Source organism: Silene latifolia, chromosome 3 (assembly GCF_048544455.1).
Source record: "Silene latifolia isolate original U9 population chromosome 3, ASM4854445v1, whole genome shotgun sequence".
In the NCBI taxonomy this organism is placed as follows: domain Eukaryota; kingdom Viridiplantae; phylum Streptophyta; class Magnoliopsida; order Caryophyllales; family Caryophyllaceae; genus Silene; species Silene latifolia.
In genome coordinates, this window is record NC_133528.1 from 146,628,948 (window position 1) to 146,648,781 (window position 19,834).

The 19,834-nt window shown below is 36.2% G+C and overlaps 2 protein-coding genes across 5 annotated transcripts; one reads left to right on the forward strand and one right to left on the reverse strand.

Moving 5' to 3' along the window:
• Positions 1–11,026, forward strand: LOC141648330 (calmodulin-binding transcription activator 2). 4 transcript variants are annotated; one of them, XM_074456887.1, is made up of 13 exons: positions 1–449; positions 1,762–1,881; positions 3,699–3,814; positions 4,082–4,170; positions 4,288–4,330; positions 5,573–5,681; positions 5,865–5,984; positions 6,077–6,378; positions 6,770–7,105; positions 7,221–7,849; positions 8,537–9,119; positions 9,634–9,954; positions 10,625–11,026. In XM_074456887.1, the coding sequence occupies exons 1-13, from the start codon at positions 410–412 to the stop codon at positions 10,745–10,747; spliced, it is 2,931 nt and encodes a 976-aa protein (XP_074312988.1). In that variant the 5' UTR covers positions 1–409; the 3' UTR covers positions 10,748–11,026. The 4 variants fall into 4 exon arrangements, 3 of the variants coding, with proteins under 3 accessions (XP_074312988.1, XP_074312987.1, XP_074312986.1); XR_012545990.1 differs by having other exon boundaries at positions 178–449; positions 9,634–10,384; positions 10,505–11,026; XM_074456886.1 differs by having other exon boundaries at positions 178–449; positions 5,570–5,681.
• Positions 11,027–15,689: 4,663 nt separating this feature from the next.
• Positions 15,690–19,339, reverse strand: LOC141646428 (tobamovirus multiplication protein 1-like). Its single transcript, XM_074454322.1, has 11 exons — positions 19,059–19,339; positions 18,253–18,343; positions 18,090–18,142; positions 17,900–17,992; positions 17,734–17,805; positions 17,349–17,421; positions 17,173–17,218; positions 16,997–17,060; positions 16,848–16,901; positions 16,692–16,769; positions 15,690–16,029 (listed from the first exon to the last, which is right to left on the reverse strand). The coding sequence occupies exons 1-11, from the start codon at positions 19,230–19,232 to the stop codon at positions 15,937–15,939; spliced, it is 891 nt and encodes a 296-aa protein (XP_074310423.1). The 5' UTR covers positions 19,233–19,339; the 3' UTR covers positions 15,690–15,936.
• Between the last annotated feature and the right edge of the window lie 495 nt (positions 19,340–19,834).

The following is a 19,834-nucleotide window of genomic DNA, read 5'->3' on the forward strand; positions in this document are numbered from 1 at the left end:
AACATCCCACACTATTGTGCCGGTGCAAAATCCTAAAGTGCTCAAAATCTGAGATCACCTTCCTTTTAAAAAAGCTGACCAAACAACACACAGTCCACTCCACACCTCACCAGCTCCCCTGAACCAACTAACCCCATCTATCCATTCTATAAATTCTAGAGTCATTCACACTTACTCCTCTTTTTTCCTCTCTTTCCTCCCTCTTTCCTTTCTCTCTCCTCTGTTTTTACCCCCATAACTATCTCTTTCCTTTCACATTTCTGTCTTCTTCTCCTTCTTACTTCTTACTTTACGTTTTCCGATCGCTTTCTCTCTCTAAAACCTAATTTAATTTAATAATATCTAAATTAAACCCTAACCACCATTCTTCCTTCAATCAACCTCCATCGTCGTCTCCGTCGCCGTGTTCATGGCGGATATAGGATCTCTCACTCCTGGTATTCGTTTAGGTGTGAACTTTTTTTTTTTTCACTTTTTTTTTTTTGCAATTATTTTTAATTTATTGCTGTGTATTTGTTTCGCTTCGGTTTTTATGCTTTTAATTGAAGTGATTATTCTTGTTTAATTTAGTTTCCGAGTGTTCGATTGCTAATTTGAGTGTATTCTAGTGTTTTGCTGCTTAATGTGATTTATTTTTGTCAATTAATTTGTTGTTTTGCTGCGTAATTCTAATTTTAGCTCGAACTGTGAATCTTGTGTCTTTTGTTATAATTTATTTGATTTATTTTTCGAATTGAAGTAATTATTCTTGTTATCTTTCTTTTGTGTATAATCAATTGCTATTTTTAGTGTATTTTCTTGCTCAATTATGTGCTGTGTGTTGTTTTGCTGCTTAATTTGATTTATTTTTCTCACTTAATTTGTTCTTTCAGTGTAATTCTAAATTTAGCTCGATTTTGAAGTAAATATTCTTGTTATCTTTCTTTTGTGTATACTTGATTGCTGAATTTAGCGAAATTTTTGTGCCTTAACGTCGTCATTCAGACCGATTACATGTTCTTTTGGTGTTTTGCTGGTTACTTTGAATTATTTCAATGTTTTTTATGTTGGAATTCTAAGTTTAGCCTGTACTATGTTTCCGGTGCCTTCTTTGCATTAATAGTTCCGTCGTCTTACCTTTTATTAGTGAGCTATTTCCTAAATAGAGTAAGATGTCATACTGATACTCTTCTGGTAGTTTCGGAAAACAATTATTTTCAAGGTCTTGCACTCGTTTTAGTCGTTTAGAATGTATTCTGCAATGATGATGGATCCCCCAGGAAAAAGTACCGGCTTTAGCATTGACACACGCTTTTGGTACTTGTGAGTCTTGGTAGTTGCTTTCTTCCGGAGTTCCATTTTAGGCATGTAAAAGTTCTGTGTTGCATTTGATCAGGAAATGCATTTGATGAGAATAGTGCTGTCTTAGTCGGTTGCAATCCAAGTTGTTCTGCTAGAAAGTCTTCATATTTGGTTTTCTGTGCTTTGTTGGTCATGAAGATGCTTGCCCGATATTTCTAATAGTGTATTGTTTTGTCGATTTATAATGGAAGTGCTTCTTGAGAAGAAAGGGGAAATTTTGGGCAAATAATTTACAATTTTACATTGTAGTGATAAAAACTTGTTCTGATTTCTAGCAAACTAAATTTGTTATTATTATATTATAATTTTCTTGAAAGACTCCTGTGATGAATTTTATGTTGTATTATTTGACATTTATTTATTGATTTTTGGAATCAATGCTTAATCGATGTCTGCTGACTGGCCTCTTAACTCAAATAGATATACAGCAGTTACAGCTCGAAGCTCAACATCGGTGGTTGCGACCGGCTGAAATCTGTGAAATTTTGAGGCATTACCAGAAGTTTCAAATTTCTTCAGAGCCGCCAAACCTACCTCCAAGTAAGATCCACCAGCTTTATTTACCTATTTTCTTAAAACTTTTGGTAGTTAACATCTTTAAATTCCTGCCTTTATGTGCGTGTTGAGGTAGTAGTATTTGTGTGTTATTCTGGTTGCTATCAGTTCTGAAGAGATCAGAGCAAGCTGTACAAATAATGTCTTCATCTGTTTATGTGACTAATTTCTAGTCATTCAAGCTTGTATATAATAGAAGTTCCTTTAGATTTTCTTGGAAAAATTCCGTTTCACATCTTAGTGATCGACTATCTTGGTTATGAACATTGTTTCATCTTAACTGGATATGTAAGCGTAGGAGTAAAATAAACGAATAGGTCAGTAGGTTAGACTCTTGGTTTTCTCATGTTTGACTTTTGGTCGAGTTGAGCTGTCATGAGTTGATCTCCATTGTTGTGCATACACGCATATCTAAAGGAATTGTATATTTTCTTAGAGGGACTCTTGAGCCTCCTAGGCAGTGGCGATTCTAGGATCTCGATATAGAGGGTGCGGAAATTAAATTTGAACATCTAAAGTTAAATTTAATCATGTAACCAATTTAATGGGTAGAAAAAAGCAAAAGCTTACTATTTCGTATTGAAGGGTAATTTTCATTGGGCCCATTTTTGTATTAGCTTATGTGTGGAAAACAAAAAAGAAGTAAAATTGTTAGTAATGGGAGTCGAACCCAAACCCACAACCTATTGCACACTAAATACATGGTTAACCACTAAACCAACCAACTTAAGCTGATACTTTATTAAACGAAAAAATATATATTTCTGGGTTGTGGGGTGCAGGTGAACCCATGTACCCCCCTAGAATTGCCTCTTCCCCTAGGCATCCATTTTTCTCGGAAAGGGAGGGGTCTTGGGAGGTGGAGGAGCTGAGTGGAGTGATGGCATCTGTGTCTGCAGAAGATGTTGCCTGGTAAAAAGTGGTTTGGTGCATGTGACACAAAGTTACAAGTGATACACGCGATAATTACATAGTTAATGTCTTCATAGAGTTCTAGCCGAGTCTGATATTATTTTATGGTAAATGATTGCATTGAAAAGTTGGGGTGCAAATCTGAAATGAGCAGTATGTTAGTAAATGAATCAAATACCCGTATCCCAAATAATTTATCTGTTGATGCAAGTTTTTTTAGCTGTAGGCTTGTAGATGAAAATAAAATAAAATATGATGCATAGTTTAATTATCTTGGTATCTAGCATAAATGATCTGTATGTACCTAGGCGTAAGCCATGTTATTTTCTTATAATAAAAATTCTTTATACCGTGTATCTTGTGTCATGTCCCCTTAGCTGTGTTGCCATCTTCTGATATCATGCTTTTAATTTTACTTAGCGACACTGGTTTAGGTCCTCGATTGCCCTTGAAACTCTTATATGAATCAATTTCAATAAAAAAATTGCTCAGTTTTCATTCAACTTTGCTGTTCTGAAACCTCTACGGCCCTTTGGACGCTTAATGCGAAGTCGATACCTTAGTTTGTGGACAGTGGAAGGAGAATCGTGGGAAAATTTTAAGGGCAAGAGGGGCCAAGAAACAAAGAGCCTGCGATCTCAAAGGAAGCGTCAAAATGACGAATATGTGATATGCCACAATAACAATATATAATGGCATAATGCATATACTTTAATAAGTGCCTAAACTTTAGAGTTACCAAGTCATGGAATTCTATTGGGATGTTTATTGTTCATCTATTTGTCGCTATGTATAATTTTATATGTTTACGTATTGTAAAGACTCGTCTTGTCAGTTCTTATTTCTTTCATGATGCTAACTGTTCTGTGACATGCACACATTCTTCTCAGGTGGCTCACTCTTTCTTTTTGATCGGAAGGTTTTGAGGTACTTCAGGAAGGATGGCCACAATTGGAGAAAGAAAAAGGATGGAAAGACAGTGAAGGAAGCTCATGAAAAGCTAAAAGTAAGCTGTAAATGAGTGTCTTTTTTTTATCTATTTTTTATTTATCTGTGAATTTTACTTCCATGATTTAATTGATCAATCCATAAGGTTCAAGTCAACTTACTATTCACTAGAAGTTTTTCTCTCTTATTACGAAACAAAAAAAAAAGGGAAAATCAGAAGAAATGTAGTTATAATACTTGAATTTATGGCTTGTTTACGTTATTGGACTAATATGCAACATTGTCAGGATGAAACTTAGAGATCTCATCTCGTTTTCAATTATAGGTTGGAAGTGTTGATGTGTTACACTGCTACTATGCCCATGGTGAAGATAATGAATGTTTTCAAAGGCGCAGCTACTGGTTGCTGGAAGAGTATGTGTAGTTAATTTAGACTTCTGTTTCATGACATGCTCATATTTCATAGAGCAAGTATTTTTGTTTGAGATGTCTTTATATACTTGTTTCTTACAAAGCTAAATGATTTTTCAGGGACTACATGCATATAGTTTTTGTGCACTACTTGACAGTTAAGGTACGTTTTTTTTTTGTTTTCTATTTCTCCCTCTTTCAACGGTTCAAGGGTTTGGTCAAGTGGTCTTTAAATCTGTTGTTTTGTATGGATGTTTCTCTAGAGTTGTATTTAATTTTCATTTTTCTTTAGCGTAAGCTAAGGCAAGCTTGAACAAATTAGAAACTCCATGTTAGATGACGAATCTTTTTTTGAAAAATGTTTTTCAATTTCGCTGCTGCTGTATTTGTGCTCATCATTAGCGTGTCATGCTCATCATTGACCTGTTGAGGACTTTAAGTGCTGTACATGTAATGGAGATTTGGTAGGACAACATAGTGCTTTCATCTTCAGCATTGACACCATAATAATCGGTGTGCGGTTGTCATATGTCTAATCATCAGCTTCTGTGAATACATTTAGTTCATTGATGGCTAGCTTCTAGCGACTGTGTAAGGGCATCTGCAATGGCTTCCTTTCCCTCTGATGTAATCGTGGAAGGCAGGAGATAAGTGCCTGCATAAATGTGAAAACAAGCTTAAAACTTATCCTAGGGTGTATATGTATTGCTATATCAAAGTTCAGTTTTCTAAGAATCTAAGCCTGCGTGGCTTGTTAATAACTAACAATTTCTTGCCCCTCCTGAGATAATTTATGTATGAGACTATGAGATGCCCGTTTTCTCTGGAAGAAGACATTTTACACAACTCTCTCTCTGTTCGGTTTCCTTCTCCTTTCTCCTGTCAGTAGCGCATCCATTCTTGTAACCTTTTCGTAGTATGAAGTTACGTACTTTAGGTCATTCTTAGTATAAAGTTAGATACTTGAGGTCATTCTGTTTCTAACATCTATGCAAAGTACTCCCCCCCTTTTGGTCATTTGTTTACTACCTATTCCATATTTAGGTGTTTGTCCATTTTTCTTAACCTTTTTATTGGAAAATGCTTTTAATCTGTAAACTGATCTTTCACTTACATAAAAGATTAAACAGTCAATTTGTACCACTTCGTCCACTTGTCATTGAAATCAATAGGCAAAATTATTTGATCATCCTTTCTCAGTCTTTATGCTAAAAATGAAGGTAAACAAATCAATAGGCAAATCTAGAGTGCTCTTACAGGTTTACTTTGGTTATCTGACCACCTACTTCTGATTTTATGTCATCGTCAGGCTTACATTATGTAGCTGAACTTGTTTCATAAGATCATTGTTTGAGCGCTTACCATCTTTTCATGTTCTTTTTCCTTCCATTTTATCAAAAAGCAGGGCAACAGGAGTAGCCTTAGAGAGGTTGAACCAGTACGTTCAAGTTCTCCAATGTGCAGCTCATTATCAAGTAGTGTCTCAACTAGCTACAATGATGACGTTGAATCAGGTAAGTTCTTTGTCCAATTTCCTTATAATGCAGTTTCAAGCCATGTAGTAGTTCTCACCTCTTTTGTCCTGCTTTTCTGATAAGAGCACTCCTATTATAATGACCCGTGTCTCGGTGTCTGTCTGGAGTTTTCAATTTAAATCTGATTCATCAAGCTTGCATTGATACTACACCATGGTGCAGAGGATAATTACCAAGCCATGTCCAAGTACGCAGCATCTATGAACTTCCCTCTTGCTGAAGATAATTTTGAAAACAACAAGATGGGTGGCATAATGAGCTCTAACTTTCTGACTACTACCAGTATGTTTCAGCATCTTCTCATTTCCAGAACAGCTTCTTTAATTTATTTCAGATGTGTTTTATCTTTCTTCTCTGATTTTCTTGGGGTTCAGATGATTATAAAGGCGTGCAGCTCTCGGCTCCTGGGTTAAATTATGTGGCACTTCCTCAAAACGGCAGTGGATATAATAATGAAGATAACTTAAGAGCTCTTGATTTGGAGAGCTGGGAAGACGTATTTGAGCAGTGTACAAAAGACTCAGGAGTTCTACCTTCTCAACCCGCTACTATTCCTTCTACTCTCCTTGGTGGTGGAAACACTGATGATTATAATGGAACTTTCAGTCAACTTTTAGATGTTGGCTTTGGTATAAAGCCAAGTTCAGGAGGATCTGTAGCTCCATACATTACACAGGTGATCTCTTATTTCAGTTACTTCAAGTCCAAAGAAAAGCTTTTCTCTCTATTCACGGCTGCTAAAGTGCTAAGTAGATGTATTTTCATGTGAAAACACTGTTAAAGTATGTAGACTCAAAGTATGATGAACTGTGGTTATCTCTAGATCATCATATATAAATATCCCTCTTTCTTGAAATGGGTGATTTGCAGGCTAGTTTCTATCTGTACATTGCCCACCATATTAATATGATTTTAGTGCCGTGGCTATCGCTTATGTCCACTGTAAGGTCTTTGAGGGGTATTTGTGTATTGCGGATTTGCGGATCCATTTATGTACACCAATTATATATCCCAAATGTCTCAAAGTTTTAATGATTGCAGTCTAATGATGTGATTTGGTTTATCAGAGGAACAATCTAGTAGAACCTCCAAGTATGGAATTTCCAGATACTTCGATCACCTCTGTGGCTGCAAAGCAACCAATACTTGGAAGCCTTCGGGCAGAGGAGGGACTGCAGAAAGTTGACAGTTTCTCTAAATGGATGACGAAGGAACTAGATGGTGTGGATGACTTGCAATTGAAGTCATCTTCCAATCTGTCATGGCCGAATATTGAAACAGCTACAGATGTAGATGATCCCTCAATGGAGAATTATTCAATGAGTCCCTCAATTGGCCAAGATCAGCTTTTTGACATTCATGACTTTTCACCAAGCTGCGCTTCCATGGAGACGGAAACCAAGGTTAGTTTTGCTGTATGATTCTTGGATGTTGCTCTGCTTGTTGAAGACTTGGTTTGCCAAGTTTTCAATGATTTATATATTTGTTAACCGTGTTTCTGTTTGCATGATATTGTAGGTTGTTATCTCTGGAAGATTTTTAGTGAGCCCATCGAAAGTCTCCAAGTATAACTGGTCATGTATGTTTGGGGAAGTGGAGGTGCCTGCTGATGTTCTAGGAAATGGCATTCTGTGTTGCTATGCCCCACCACACAATGTTGGCCGAGTCCCATTCTATGTTACATGTTCCAATAGATGTGCTTGTAGTCAAGTGCGAGAATTTGAATTTCTGGTAGAGAGTCAAGATCGCAACAATGGAAACGCAAGTTTTAACGATGTGAAGGAGAAACAACTTATTCTCCAACTAGAAAGGCTTTTATCTATGAGATCTTCTGGCAATTTGGATGCTAGCAACTATATCAAGCAACAGCCAGTTGTGAATAAAATATTTTTGTTAATGGAGGATGAGCTGTGCTTAGGGGTTGAAAATCATCTGAAGGAAAAATTGCTCTCTTGGCTACTTGACAAGGTGAGTGAAGATGGGAAAGGACCTAATATACTGGATGAAGAGGGACAAGGGCTGCTGCACTTAGCTGCAGCACTTGGTTATGATTGGATCATACCAGCTACTTTAGCAGCCGGTGTGAGTGTGAATTTCCGTGACATTAATGGTTGGACAGCCCTCCACTGGGCTGCATCTTTTGGCAGGTAAACCTTATATCCTATTGTGATCTATAACTATATTGATCATTTTCTATGAATTACCTATATGCAGTGTAGGCTCGCTGTAGTTTTTGCAATAACATACTTTTGTTGAGATTGAGGTTGTTAAGGCTTTGATAAATCGTACCTAAAACTCTTGAATGCGCATCGACATTTGGTATGACACTTGACACTCCATTTTAAGCGAAAAAATGTTTGCAACACAGTAGAGCATTAATCCCAAAGTGTTTTAGGGTCCTCTGCCACTAATCATCGTTTGAAACCGCCAGTGATCGAGGAAATTAGGGAAGAGAGAAGTAAGCACTCTTTATACGACTAAAGATAAAGAAATAATACAAATGTGCATTTTGCTTTCAAAAGGAGTTGAATAAAGAATCAGTAATTACAAATAAGTAAGTACTCTGTAGTTATTAACCAATCAAAAATACAACAACAACATCAGAGCCTTAATTCCAAAATGATTTGGGGTCGGCATTATCCAATCAAAAAAAAAAAAATACTAAAAAAAATGAGTATAAAAAGTAATAAATAAAGCAGTCGAAAATATTAATAATGATATCAATAAGCGATTAAAGCAAAAAAAAAGTGTTCACCTCTATTGATCTTGCGTGTCTGCATAACACATCTCAGTAGATAGTGCAGTTATTCATATGTTGCTTTCATGAATTTCAGAGAGAAGACGGTTGCCCTCCTGGTTTCTCTGGGTGCTTTCTCCGGAGCTGTAATAGATCCGTCACCAGAGTTTCCTTTGGGTAGAACAGCGGCAGACCTGGCTTCAGCTAATGGATACAAAGGAATATCTGGTTTCCTTGCAGAGCATTCTTTGACTGCACACTTAGAGACTCTCACTATGGGTGACCAAAAGGTGGATGCTACTCTGGCAAATTCTATAGGCAAAGCTGTACAAACTTTAAGAGAAAAGATGGCAACACCAGCCTATGAAGGTGACGGGTCAGACTTGCCACTGAAGGACTCATTGGCAGCAGTTCGTAATGCCACTCAAGCTGCTGGTCGCATTCACCAAGTTTACAGAATGCAATCATTCCAGAGGAAGCAAATTAGTGATACTGGTGGTGATGACGAGTCTTTGCTGATGGATGAACGTGTTCTTTCACTTCTATCATCTAGGATTCCGAAGCATGGTAATTCTGATCAGCTAGTTCATTCTGCCGCAGTTCAAATTCAAAAGAAGTACCGTGGTTGGAAGAAGAGAAGAGAATTTTTAATTATCCGCGAAAGGGTTGTTAGAATCCAGGTGTGTTATCTTGGTCCATTCTTGAGTAGCCTGCTGCTTTTCATCTGTCTTCTAGAACTAAAAATGATTTGTTACGATATGAATCTTGTTTTTACTTTTGAGGGGAAGAAAGTAAATGGCTATCTTAATTGGTTGCTATACTTTTTATTGTGATATAGCGATCATTCTACACATTTCTCTGCACAATTTTCATTATTGGTTATTCTAAAACAGCCTCTCTATCTTAAATACATGGTTATTTGGGTAAAGATGTTTCTATCTGATTCGCCCTTACATTGCCATTTACGGGATCTGAAAGTTGAGACAATGGGATGGTGGTGTTTATTGTGGTCAAAGAATGTAACATCATTTGCAATCCGTATGCATGTGGTATATGATCATTGACTTTGATGTTTGGGGGATTGTATATATTTTCTTGGGTTTTATGGAGTACAAATGAAATTTGAAGTTTTTAATTAGCCACGCTTTATATTCGTGTAGCACAAGTGCATAACTAATATGACTCTTTTCGAAGGCCCATGTAAGAGGTCATCAGGTTAGGAAACGATACAAGACAGTTGTTTGGTCAGTGGGCATACTGGAGAAAGTGATTTTACGATGGAGACGAAAAGGAACAGGCCTACGTGGGTTCCGTTCTGAAGCACTGAAAGCACCCGTCCCCGAAATTAAGCCTCCAGAAGATGATGAATATGATTATCTCAAGAAAGGAAGAAAGCAAACCGAGGAACGGCTACAGAAAGCCCTTGTTAGGGTGAAGTCCATGGTCCAATATCCCGAGGGTAGAGCGCAGTATAGGAGGCTCCTAACTGCAGTAGAAGGTTTCCAGAAAAATCAGGTATCACTTACGCAACTCAATCATCATATGTGTTATATCATTACCTTTTTCTAATAGGAACCTGCTAATGTCCCTGATGATAAGTACACCCCTTTTGTGAAAGTGCGAAACAATAAAAATTAGGCATGAGTGCCGTTTGTCATTTCTTTTTTGGCCATGTCTACAAGTGTGTATTGCATGGTGCTGTGTTAGTTTTTCAAATATCAGATTTATAGGCAGTTGGTCCAGAATTATTATCACATTTAGTCGACGACCACATCCAACAATCCAAGTACTTGTCGCATACCAATGAATAGGAAAAATTAGAGAATTTGTTTCTTAAAACATATTGTTCTTGCTCTTGTCGCAGAAAGGAGATCAAAGAATTTGCTCCTTCTCTACTATTAAGAAAGGATCTTTTTCCGTCTCTCTCTCTCTTTTTCCCTATTTTGCTTTCTTTTTCCCTCTTTTTCCCTATTTCCTTTTGAACTAATACACTATATGGTGGATTTTGATACTGGACCTTGATCAGCACAATTTTCTCGTTTTCTCAACTTGACTGTGTATATAGAGCTTCATACGTTGTAGGTTTTGGCACTTTTATTTTCAAAGACGATACTATGTAGATAATTAGTGGCAGTCTTGTTCTCCTTCCCGGCATATTGCGTGATATACTCATACTGTTTTGCAGCCGCAGTCTGGTGGCAGCAATTTAAGTCGCGCAGAAATTGCACCCGTTGAAGTTGAAGATGATATGATTGACGTTGATACCTTATTAGACGACGACAACTTCATGGCAATCGCGTTTGAATGATTTGTTCTGAGTTGTATATACACTGTATGGTCCAAAGCCCGATTGACTGAACGAGTAAGGTAGAAAATTCACATAATGTAAATAGTATATAATATCTATTAGCGGGGCCGTTTAGATGACTAAGATGTAGAAGACTAGATGTTGCTAATTCACAATGCAGGTTCAGGTTTGAGCGTAGAAATCATAATTGTTTGAGATTGACATGTTTACGGCTTTACGCATGTACAATTTTTTTCTATATGGTATTTAGTAGGCATGTTTTAGCCTGTCTTATTATTTCCTCACTGGTGCAGCTTCAGATCATACTTGCTCATATCAGCAGGAGTCCGCCTAAATTATTGGTAAAAAACTAGTTTAGATCCGTGCAATACATGCACGCCTGCACGGTACTTAAAGTTTAATATTTTTATAAAATAACTTATATAATATTGATACCTTATAATTATTTACATTTCTTATCATTGTATTTTGCTTTGATAATAAAAGTCAGAACTGAAAATTAGTTAAGAAAATTGAGTAATGAATTGAAATATATTTTAGCGAAAATATTTTTATAGCATAAAGCTAATGAGTTTTAATGTATTTTTTTTTGTCACGAAACTAATAACAACGATTTATAGTTTTGTTTTTTATATGGAATGGGAGTCAATTGATCATCTAATAAAAGATTTAATAATTTATAATTTTATATCAATTCTATTATATTTTTTAAAAATATTATACTTTAGAGTTTAGTGAAAATAATTAATTTGATGAAAAGATTAATTTTAATGAAAATATAATAGATGACTTAAATTGTAATTATTGGTTTCCTGTTTTTGAGCATTTTGGCGGGAAAATGATAACATAAATTTCTTTGAATTGCATTAGTAATCACTGCTTCACGTCAATAATCAGTTTAGTCTCAATGTATTAGTCCAAAAAATGAACTAAACCAGCTTAAATTCAAACTAAATCTATAATAGCAGTCTTTCATGGCTATCTTAAATTCTAAACTAAACCGGACATAGTTACAATCGACTTAGATTCGAACTAAATGGATAGTAGTAGCCTCCAGGGCCTGTACCATTAGTCAATGCGAAAATATGGAGTTCGAAAACAACCAAGAAGTAGAGGTGATCATGGGCCGGGCCAATGCGGGCTTGGGCCGGGCCTTTATAACAAAAGCGATCCATTTGTGTGGGTCGGGCCGGGTCGGGCCAGATGAGTGGGCTTATTTAGCAGGCCCAAACCCGACCCTTATAGGCTAATGCGGGCTTTTGGGCCTAAATGGACTTTTTCAGGCCCTAAAATTTACGACTTACCCTAGGAAATAATTAGCGTAATACCTTCAGTTACAACTTTTAAAACATACATAGTGTATAAAATTGCACAAAATATGATAAAATGCATATGAATTGCTATCTAAAATAAAATAATGACAAAAATCGCCACTTTAGAATGCTTAATCATGCATTCTTAGATACTCATGATTTATGTTATTTATACTTTGTTTTATAAATCTAAAAAAATATACTTGAGTTTGTAAAGAGTTGGGTATAACTTTAACGCTACTTTAATAGGTTTTATTAGAAAAAATATTCATTATTAATAAATATGGGCCGGGTCGGGCCAAAATTTGGGCCAAACGCTTGGCCCAAACCCGACCCCAAAATATTTTGGGCCTTTTTAGGCCGGCCCATGGGCTTTTTGGGGCCAAAACTAAAGGCCCAAGCCCTTCAAAAAATCGGGTCGGGCCGGGTAGGGCTATTGGGGTTGGGCCATTTGATCAGCTCTACCAAGAAGCAAACATTACCATTTATAATATGGTAATATTGAGATTCATAATATGATAATATTGTGATAGTCTAAGAATATACTCCATATAGATTTAGGAATTATCCTTTTTTTTTTTTTTTTTTTTTTTGAGAGATTTTGGAATTATCTTTAGATACTCTAAGTCATATGTTTTTTATACGATTTAGGAATATCTAGTTACAATAGGTTTGCTATTGCTATATAAGCATCCCTTATTATCAATAATATTCACAATCAATCAATTCATTCAAATTAATATTCTCTACACTGTCAGGATACTTAGAAAAGGAACGGTTGTTCTTTGTGATCCTCTATGACTCCATCTTTCCGTATCGTTGTTGTCGGGGATATTCATGAGGATTGTAATCTATTTCTATTTTTTGGTAAGTTTCATGTGTAAAAGGTAGTGTGCAAGTGGATGGGATACTAATATTATATTGCTTTGTTAGACATTCAGGTCACTTGCATTTTCTTGGTCTTTGTGCTAAATACAATAGATAACGAATGACCGAAACAGGGGGAGTATTTTATTGCAAGAATGGCGGCCGATTTAGGTGATAAATATTTGTATCTACTTAAATACCGTTCATATCGCATCAAGAAAGTAGATGCACTCAAACTTGAATATACCAATCAAATTGAAATATTGGTGTATCAAAAGAAGCCCGAAGGCTTTCGCAATTCATATTGGCGGATTGATATAATCAAAGGTTCTTTGCCTTGCGATGCTGACTTTGAGAGACGACAGATTTACTGGACTTTTAAGAACCACCAAGCGACCATCGAAATTACGATCCCAAAAAAGCAAACATGATCACTACTTTACTCTCTGTTATTTACGGAGTATTACTTTTCTTTGTCGAATAAGTTATTGTTTTTCCTTAGTTTAATACTTCGTATTATATTAGGAACCATCAATTGTTATAGAAATAGAAAGTTGTTAAATGATTATGAGTCTATCATGGAAATTTTAGTGTTAAGTTAATTTATTATCTGTTACGGAGTAGGAGTATTACGGAGTAGGAGTAATTAATTTGAATGAATGTTATTACTTGTCTTGTCTATTGGTTGTTCTTTGGTTATTTCATTTTGATGCAAGGCAATCACTTTATCTAACTATGTAGGCAAATATGAGACCTTATAAAATTATTATTATTATTACTATTATTATTATTATTATTATTATTATACGGTAACGCAAATATAGGAGTTTGGCTAAGCATATGTGAACGGAGCAAGTTTTCACATAAAGGATCCGTCCCTCCTAATACAGACTTTTCGTCTTAATATTAAAACGGTCTTAATATTAAAACGGTTTTTAGGAGTCTCCACATAAAAGGATCCGTCCCTTAGGGCACACGTTAATAGGCGTAACAGGAAAAGATTTATAAAATATTTTCATTAAATATGGTAAATTTAAGCTGGAGTTGCAAAACAATGAAGAACGACGTCATGGGAATCCCTTCACTTTGCTCTCTCACTTGACTTTAACCTTTCTTCCAAAATTGGTAATTCTGCCAAAGTGCTTCGGAACTTGGAAGGTTTGATCGATTTATGTTATCCATCATCATTTTCACTCTGTATCGGTTCCGCTTATCAATAACCTAATATTTTCAAAAACGTGTCAATGTTAATAATCTCTAACTCGGGCTGGTGCAGGTCCCCAAACCGCCTAGGCCCGCTCGGTTGACCAGCTCTTCTTTTCCCTATGCATTTGTTATATACACAAGTGCTATATATTTGATCCGTCTTAAACTTAAAACGGATAGTGTTGTCTTAAGGGAGACTTACGGATTAGAATCAAATTAATTTAAGAATTAATATAACATCTATTACCATTAACAATCACACGTTTTTGTAATTAATGTAATGCACATTTTGAACGTACATTATACGTATAACCACCTATATAAATGAATGAATACCATAGTTTCAAGCTAAGACTAATTTCCACAACTCTCCACAATAATGAGGCTACTTCATCTTTACACATTTGCTACCATACTAACAACAATTTGCCTCATTTGCCATGCCGACGACTACGAGCGAACACAATTCCTCAATGCACACAATGAGGAGCGAGCCCAAGTTGGGGTCGCGCCACTTGTGTGGAACAAAACACTAGCCACCTTTGCGAAGACATTCGCAAAAAAAGTCCAGGCAACGGGGCATTACTTAATGTCATCGGGTACTCCATATGGCGAAAATATGGCAGTCGGGTACGACGCATTTAATATTGCACAGGCCGTACAATTTTGGGTCCAAGAAAAGGATAATTATAATCATGATACGAATACTTGTAAAACCGCGTGGGAGTGTAAGCATTATACGCAAGTTGTTTGGAGAAATAGCAAGAGTCTTGGGTGTGTTACTGTTACAATTGGAGCGGGTTGGCCTTTTGTTGTTTGTGAGTATTACCCTCGCGGTAATATCAAAGGCCAATCCCCATATTAAGTCAAGCTAACACGCTGATTTCTTTTCATTTTTATAGAAATAAAATATAAGAATTGCGACGGTTAGGTTTATGACAGTTAACTCGTCCCGTCGTTCGTTACACTTTTACATGGTGCTACTAAGCCTAAGAATAGATCATGAATGTAATAATAATGAAGTTTCGAATTTCATTATTGGATGGAAAACTCGGGTTTATATTCCTATTTCTGAAAGAAAAAATGATATTAATAAAGCTACTTGATATTTTTTTGGTTTGTAGGCTTTTATTCTTTTTGGGACAGAAATCCATCGCAACATGATGTCCGTGTTGCTGATCATGGCAACAAACATTCGTCCCAATTCGTCTAGCAAATATATTTGCGATTGATTCACTCATTCACAAACTAATCAAATCACATCGGTAATTTGTGGCGATAAATACTTTTGCTACAGATCTCTATTGTAAAAACGTCCCAAATTAAAAGTCCGCGACAGATTTAACAGTTAATAGTAAGAATACGAGAGAAATCTCACCTTAGTTGCAGCTTTGCGGAGGAGGAAGAATCAACTCTGAAATGGCTAGGGAGAGACGATGTCGAGCGAATGTAGGGAGAAGAAGTGATGAGCATGCTAAGGCGAAATCCCAGATGTTATCAGAGTGGTCTGAATAGAATTTGTCGCGGTGCCACGCGCGATACGGAACACAAGGATATAGTCAAGCACGCTCATCCAAATTACAATTTTTTTTCGACAGCCGGCACAATAAGAAATCTACAGCATTTATGTGCAAGTTAACATTTCCGAAAAAAACACAGCTGAGTTCAATGTAAGATTTGGTCTTCATAGTAATGCAAATATGCAATGCCGACTTACGTTGCATCAAATTTGCATTCTCTGACCAAGCTTTATATAGCTCCTAATTGTAAAAATGAGTACTAAGATTATACGAGCGAACAACTTCATTCGATGGCGTGATACTGATCTGAGACGCGTTTTGGAGGTAGTTTCCGGAGTATGAAGAGGACTAAACCGGAAGGAACTATCTCAACCACCTGAAATCAAGACATACAGATAAATTATTTACATGCTGAATTCAGACAAAAAAACCGGAGCTTTGCGCTTTCAAAGGACCCTTTTAAATCCAGTAAGTAGATTATACATTCGATGTACTACCACCAATTGTAGAGTTTCTGAGCATTGTAATAAAGTTTTTGAGTTTTGTTTTAAAAATTATGAGTTTTACTATAAAGTTTCTGAGTTCATTCACTTAAACATTAAACTCAAAAAATTACAAAAAAAACTCCAACATTACATATAAGCTTAGTTAAATTTTAGTTTTGACGGAAAAAAAAAAATTAAAATCTAAATTATTAACTTTAATAAGCTCAGAAAAAATATACATATGCTAAAAAACAAATAAAGTTTGGGGTAATAAGCTCGCAAAAAATACACATAATGCTCAAATAAAATCCGAGGCAGTACATCCGATGTAGTTCCTTTTTCTCTTTTAAATCTACCTTAACAAGCGAAATTAAAACTTAGCTACGGATCGGAAATAAAAGAAGCAGCTGCTTATGTAACATTTTCCGTCAGAGGCAAATCGAGTTTTTCTTGTAGTGTAGCCAAATCTAGTTCTTATAAATAAACGACGGTTAATTCAGTATTTCACTTAATCAAGGAGTCCGAACTCCGAAGTTCAAAGTTGAAAACTTACCAGGTAATAGAGGAGATTTGCAATTGGATGATCCATGACATCAACATCCACATCTTCATCGAAGGCTGAAATCGCGGCCTATGAAATAAAAAATACAATGATTAGCTTGATACGGAGTACATTATTTTCCTTGTACATCTTGAGTCGAAAACTCACCACGACACATCTGACTAAGAAACATGTACAACATATTGCAGTCACGCAGCCGACCTGCATAAAATCAAAATGATCAAAGAATGTACTCCGTATCATTATTTTTTATTTTGCTGAATCATGAAAAGTAAATAAAACCGTAATGTTAGTACTTCAAAGAGCTTCTTTTGACGGCCTCTTGATTCTATCGGAAAGCGTTGGAGCATAATAAATAACCTTCAAACGATAAACATGTCAGTAAAATGAAATTGTAAGGAAATCATTGTTTTAGGGACGCCGTGAATGAAGAAATTACATCATCTACTCCGTATTTATCAAGTATCATTACCTTCCACCATAGATTAGGAATCCCAAAGCTGCCGTAAACGAAATAACTGCAACAATCCGACGAGGAATCACTCAAAGTTTGTTAAAAGATTGAGCTATTAACAGTACCAAAGAGGCATTTCCTTACGAAAAAGGATCAACAACAAAAAAATAGCGGTGTGATCCTATTAATTATACCTGCAAAGAACAGTCTCGCCGCCTCAAGAGCAGCATGACCTCTGCCAATCCTCATGCAAAGCCAGATGATTATCTGAGGACATTGAGCGCCATCAAAACCCGAGGGAACAATCAATAAAGCTCAATTTTGTACAGTTCATTGGAAAGACGACAGAGCTACTATAACCAAAATTATACTAACAGACAAGTTTCGCTAGGATAAGGGATCAGATGAGGGCAATTTTGCCCGTGTTTGTTAAAAACACAAAGAAGCGGATTCCAATGGCTCGTACCACATTGTGTCGAGAATTGCAGACTGCCAGTTCATAATGTAAGATGTGCAGATATTGAGCAAAGTTTCATAGCTTTATAAAATGTACTCCTATGTCATTAAAAATGTTGTCACCTGAATGAAGTACACGATCCCGTTCACAGAGTAATATATTGGTCTAAGTCTATCAGTCGGAAGGCTTCGTGCCTGCAATAATTTACACAAAACAAAACTGTTATCTCTTAAGTTGGAACTCGCGACCCAGCTAGTAAATTAACTCATGAATGAATAATCGAAGGACCTGGTGATAAATCTCAGCCCAAAACAACACGAGCAATGTGTAAGTGGAAAAGAATAGAAGTCCAGGAAGATCAAGGAGAATAACTTCGAGTTCCTGGAATGAAGTACATTTGAACAACGATATCAATTCTTGATGCCTAATTAACCATAATACGTATAATGAAGGACTTGGCAAAGAGGACGGAAACTACATGTGGCCTGATAAGGTATACTAGCTTGTACAGTGCAAAGAGAATAGCCCTCACTGTCGAAAACAACAGAGACGTACGTACGTACGTTAGTCGATTACTCAATGATTAAATTGAATGAAATTAAAATGCGGAAGTAATAGATAGACGGTCATGATGTGCTTACATCCATTTACGAGAACATTCATCAAATGGAAGATCTTTTGTGTTGTCCATCCGAATTCTGGTACTCTCATTTGTATTCGAACAAGTTGAACCTGAAAGTTTCAAGAATGAAGTTACCATTCTTATGGTAAATTGTTAAATTCATAAGCCCAATGAAAATTCCATCCTAAAACCAATTCGAAATATATGGAATAGCCGAGTAGCTCCTACACTTATTTTGACACTTTTCCATGGGTTGAAAACTTGAAACTCATCTTCATTGTTAAGAGTATAAAATCAATCTTGTAACTCCAACCATCAGCTTAAACTAACTTTTGGTTGAGATGGTTTCTTGACATGGTATCAGAGCCACTACGACCAATGTGTAGCGTGTGAGGGGGCGGGTTAGAGTATAAAACCGGGGAAGACCTGCCGTTGTATCCACACTTCAAACCCAAAGGGCATTTGTATTTGTGTGAGGGGTGTACGTGTTAGAGTATAAAACCGATCTTCGGGCTCCAACCATCAACTTACCTTTTAGCTTTTTAGTTGAGATGGTTTAAAGATGTCTTTGTGGGATTTTAAAGATGTCTTACTATAGTGAATAGTAGTCTCAAGTTCGAATCTCCTCCCTATTTATTTTATTGTAATGCCCTTGTGGCTCATTCATATATATACGATCTTAAAGATGGTTAGACGATCTTACACAAGAATATAGGAAATCTACTTTGTAAAGACATAAATGCAATTATCATGTACTACAAGTAACTAAAACAAATTATTGTGATACAAGTAACACCAAATTAAAGGAGAAAGATGAAAATATACCAAGGCGATAACGGCAACGACAGAATAACAAGCAGAGAGAGTATAATAAACTCTGTTTTCCAAACCCTTAAGCTCTTTTTCATCCATCATCTTATTCCACACATCAAATATTAACCCGTAGTAATTGTGATTATTAATCCCCTTAATTACCATCTCACTCTTGGTTATTCCCATTGTAAAAGGATGATTAATTGAGATTTTAGTGTAATTAACTCTAGTTAATTAAATCATTAAAATTACAAAAAGAAGAAGATGACTATGAGGGATGATAGAATAGAGATGAACCGTTGAGAAATTCAGGGTAACAAACATATTGAAAGAATATGCTACGAGAATTACACGTAATTGTATCACAAAAGAGGCACGTTGATCATACCATACCACGTTGCATGGCTCATTTTTGGAACAACACTCCTATATTTGATTTGATCGACCCGTAAGTAGGGGTGTTCATTGGTCCGGAACCGAATCAGACCGGATCGTACTAAACTCTCTAAATCGAAAACCAAATAAAGGTTAAAAGGTGGACCGAGGATCGGACCATATTAATATTAATCCGATAAAACGCACGGACCAGATCGGACCAGATCAATAGACCAAAGTGGGCCAAATATGATTGTCATTGTGGTTTAGCTTATAAAATTAGAAGTCAAGGTGTTCGTAACCTAGTAGCACCAAAACGGGCACGGATACGACACGGACACGTGATACGGCTTTCCATGAAATTTTAGACACGGGACACGCTATTTAAATTAATCAAAATATATATTTTATGG

Bases quoted from the DNA above. Each gene is read 5' to 3' on its own strand.
- LOC141648330 (XM_074456886.1), top strand. From the start codon at position 410: ATGGCGGATATAGGATCTCTCACTCCTGGTATTCGTTTAG. The intron at 1,882-3,698 runs GTAAGATCCACC...CATTCTTCTCAG, and splicing joins GCCGCCAAACCTACCTCCAA to GTGGCTCACTCTTTCTTTTT. The intron at 5,985-6,076 runs GTATGTTTCAGC...CTTGGGGTTCAG, and splicing joins TAACTTTCTGACTACTACCA to ATGATTATAAAGGCGTGCAG.
- LOC141646428 (XM_074454322.1), bottom strand. From the start codon at position 19,232: ATGGGAATAACCAAGAGTGAGATGGTAATTAAGGGGATTAATAATCAC. The intron at 17,422-17,733 runs GTGACAACATTT...CAATGTCCTCAG, and splicing joins GGATCGTGTACTTCATTCAG to ATAATCATCTGGCTTTGCAT. The intron at 16,902-16,996 runs GTACTAACATTA...GATTTTATGCAG, and splicing joins GTCAAAAGAAGCTCTTTGAA to GTCGGCTGCGTGACTGCAAT.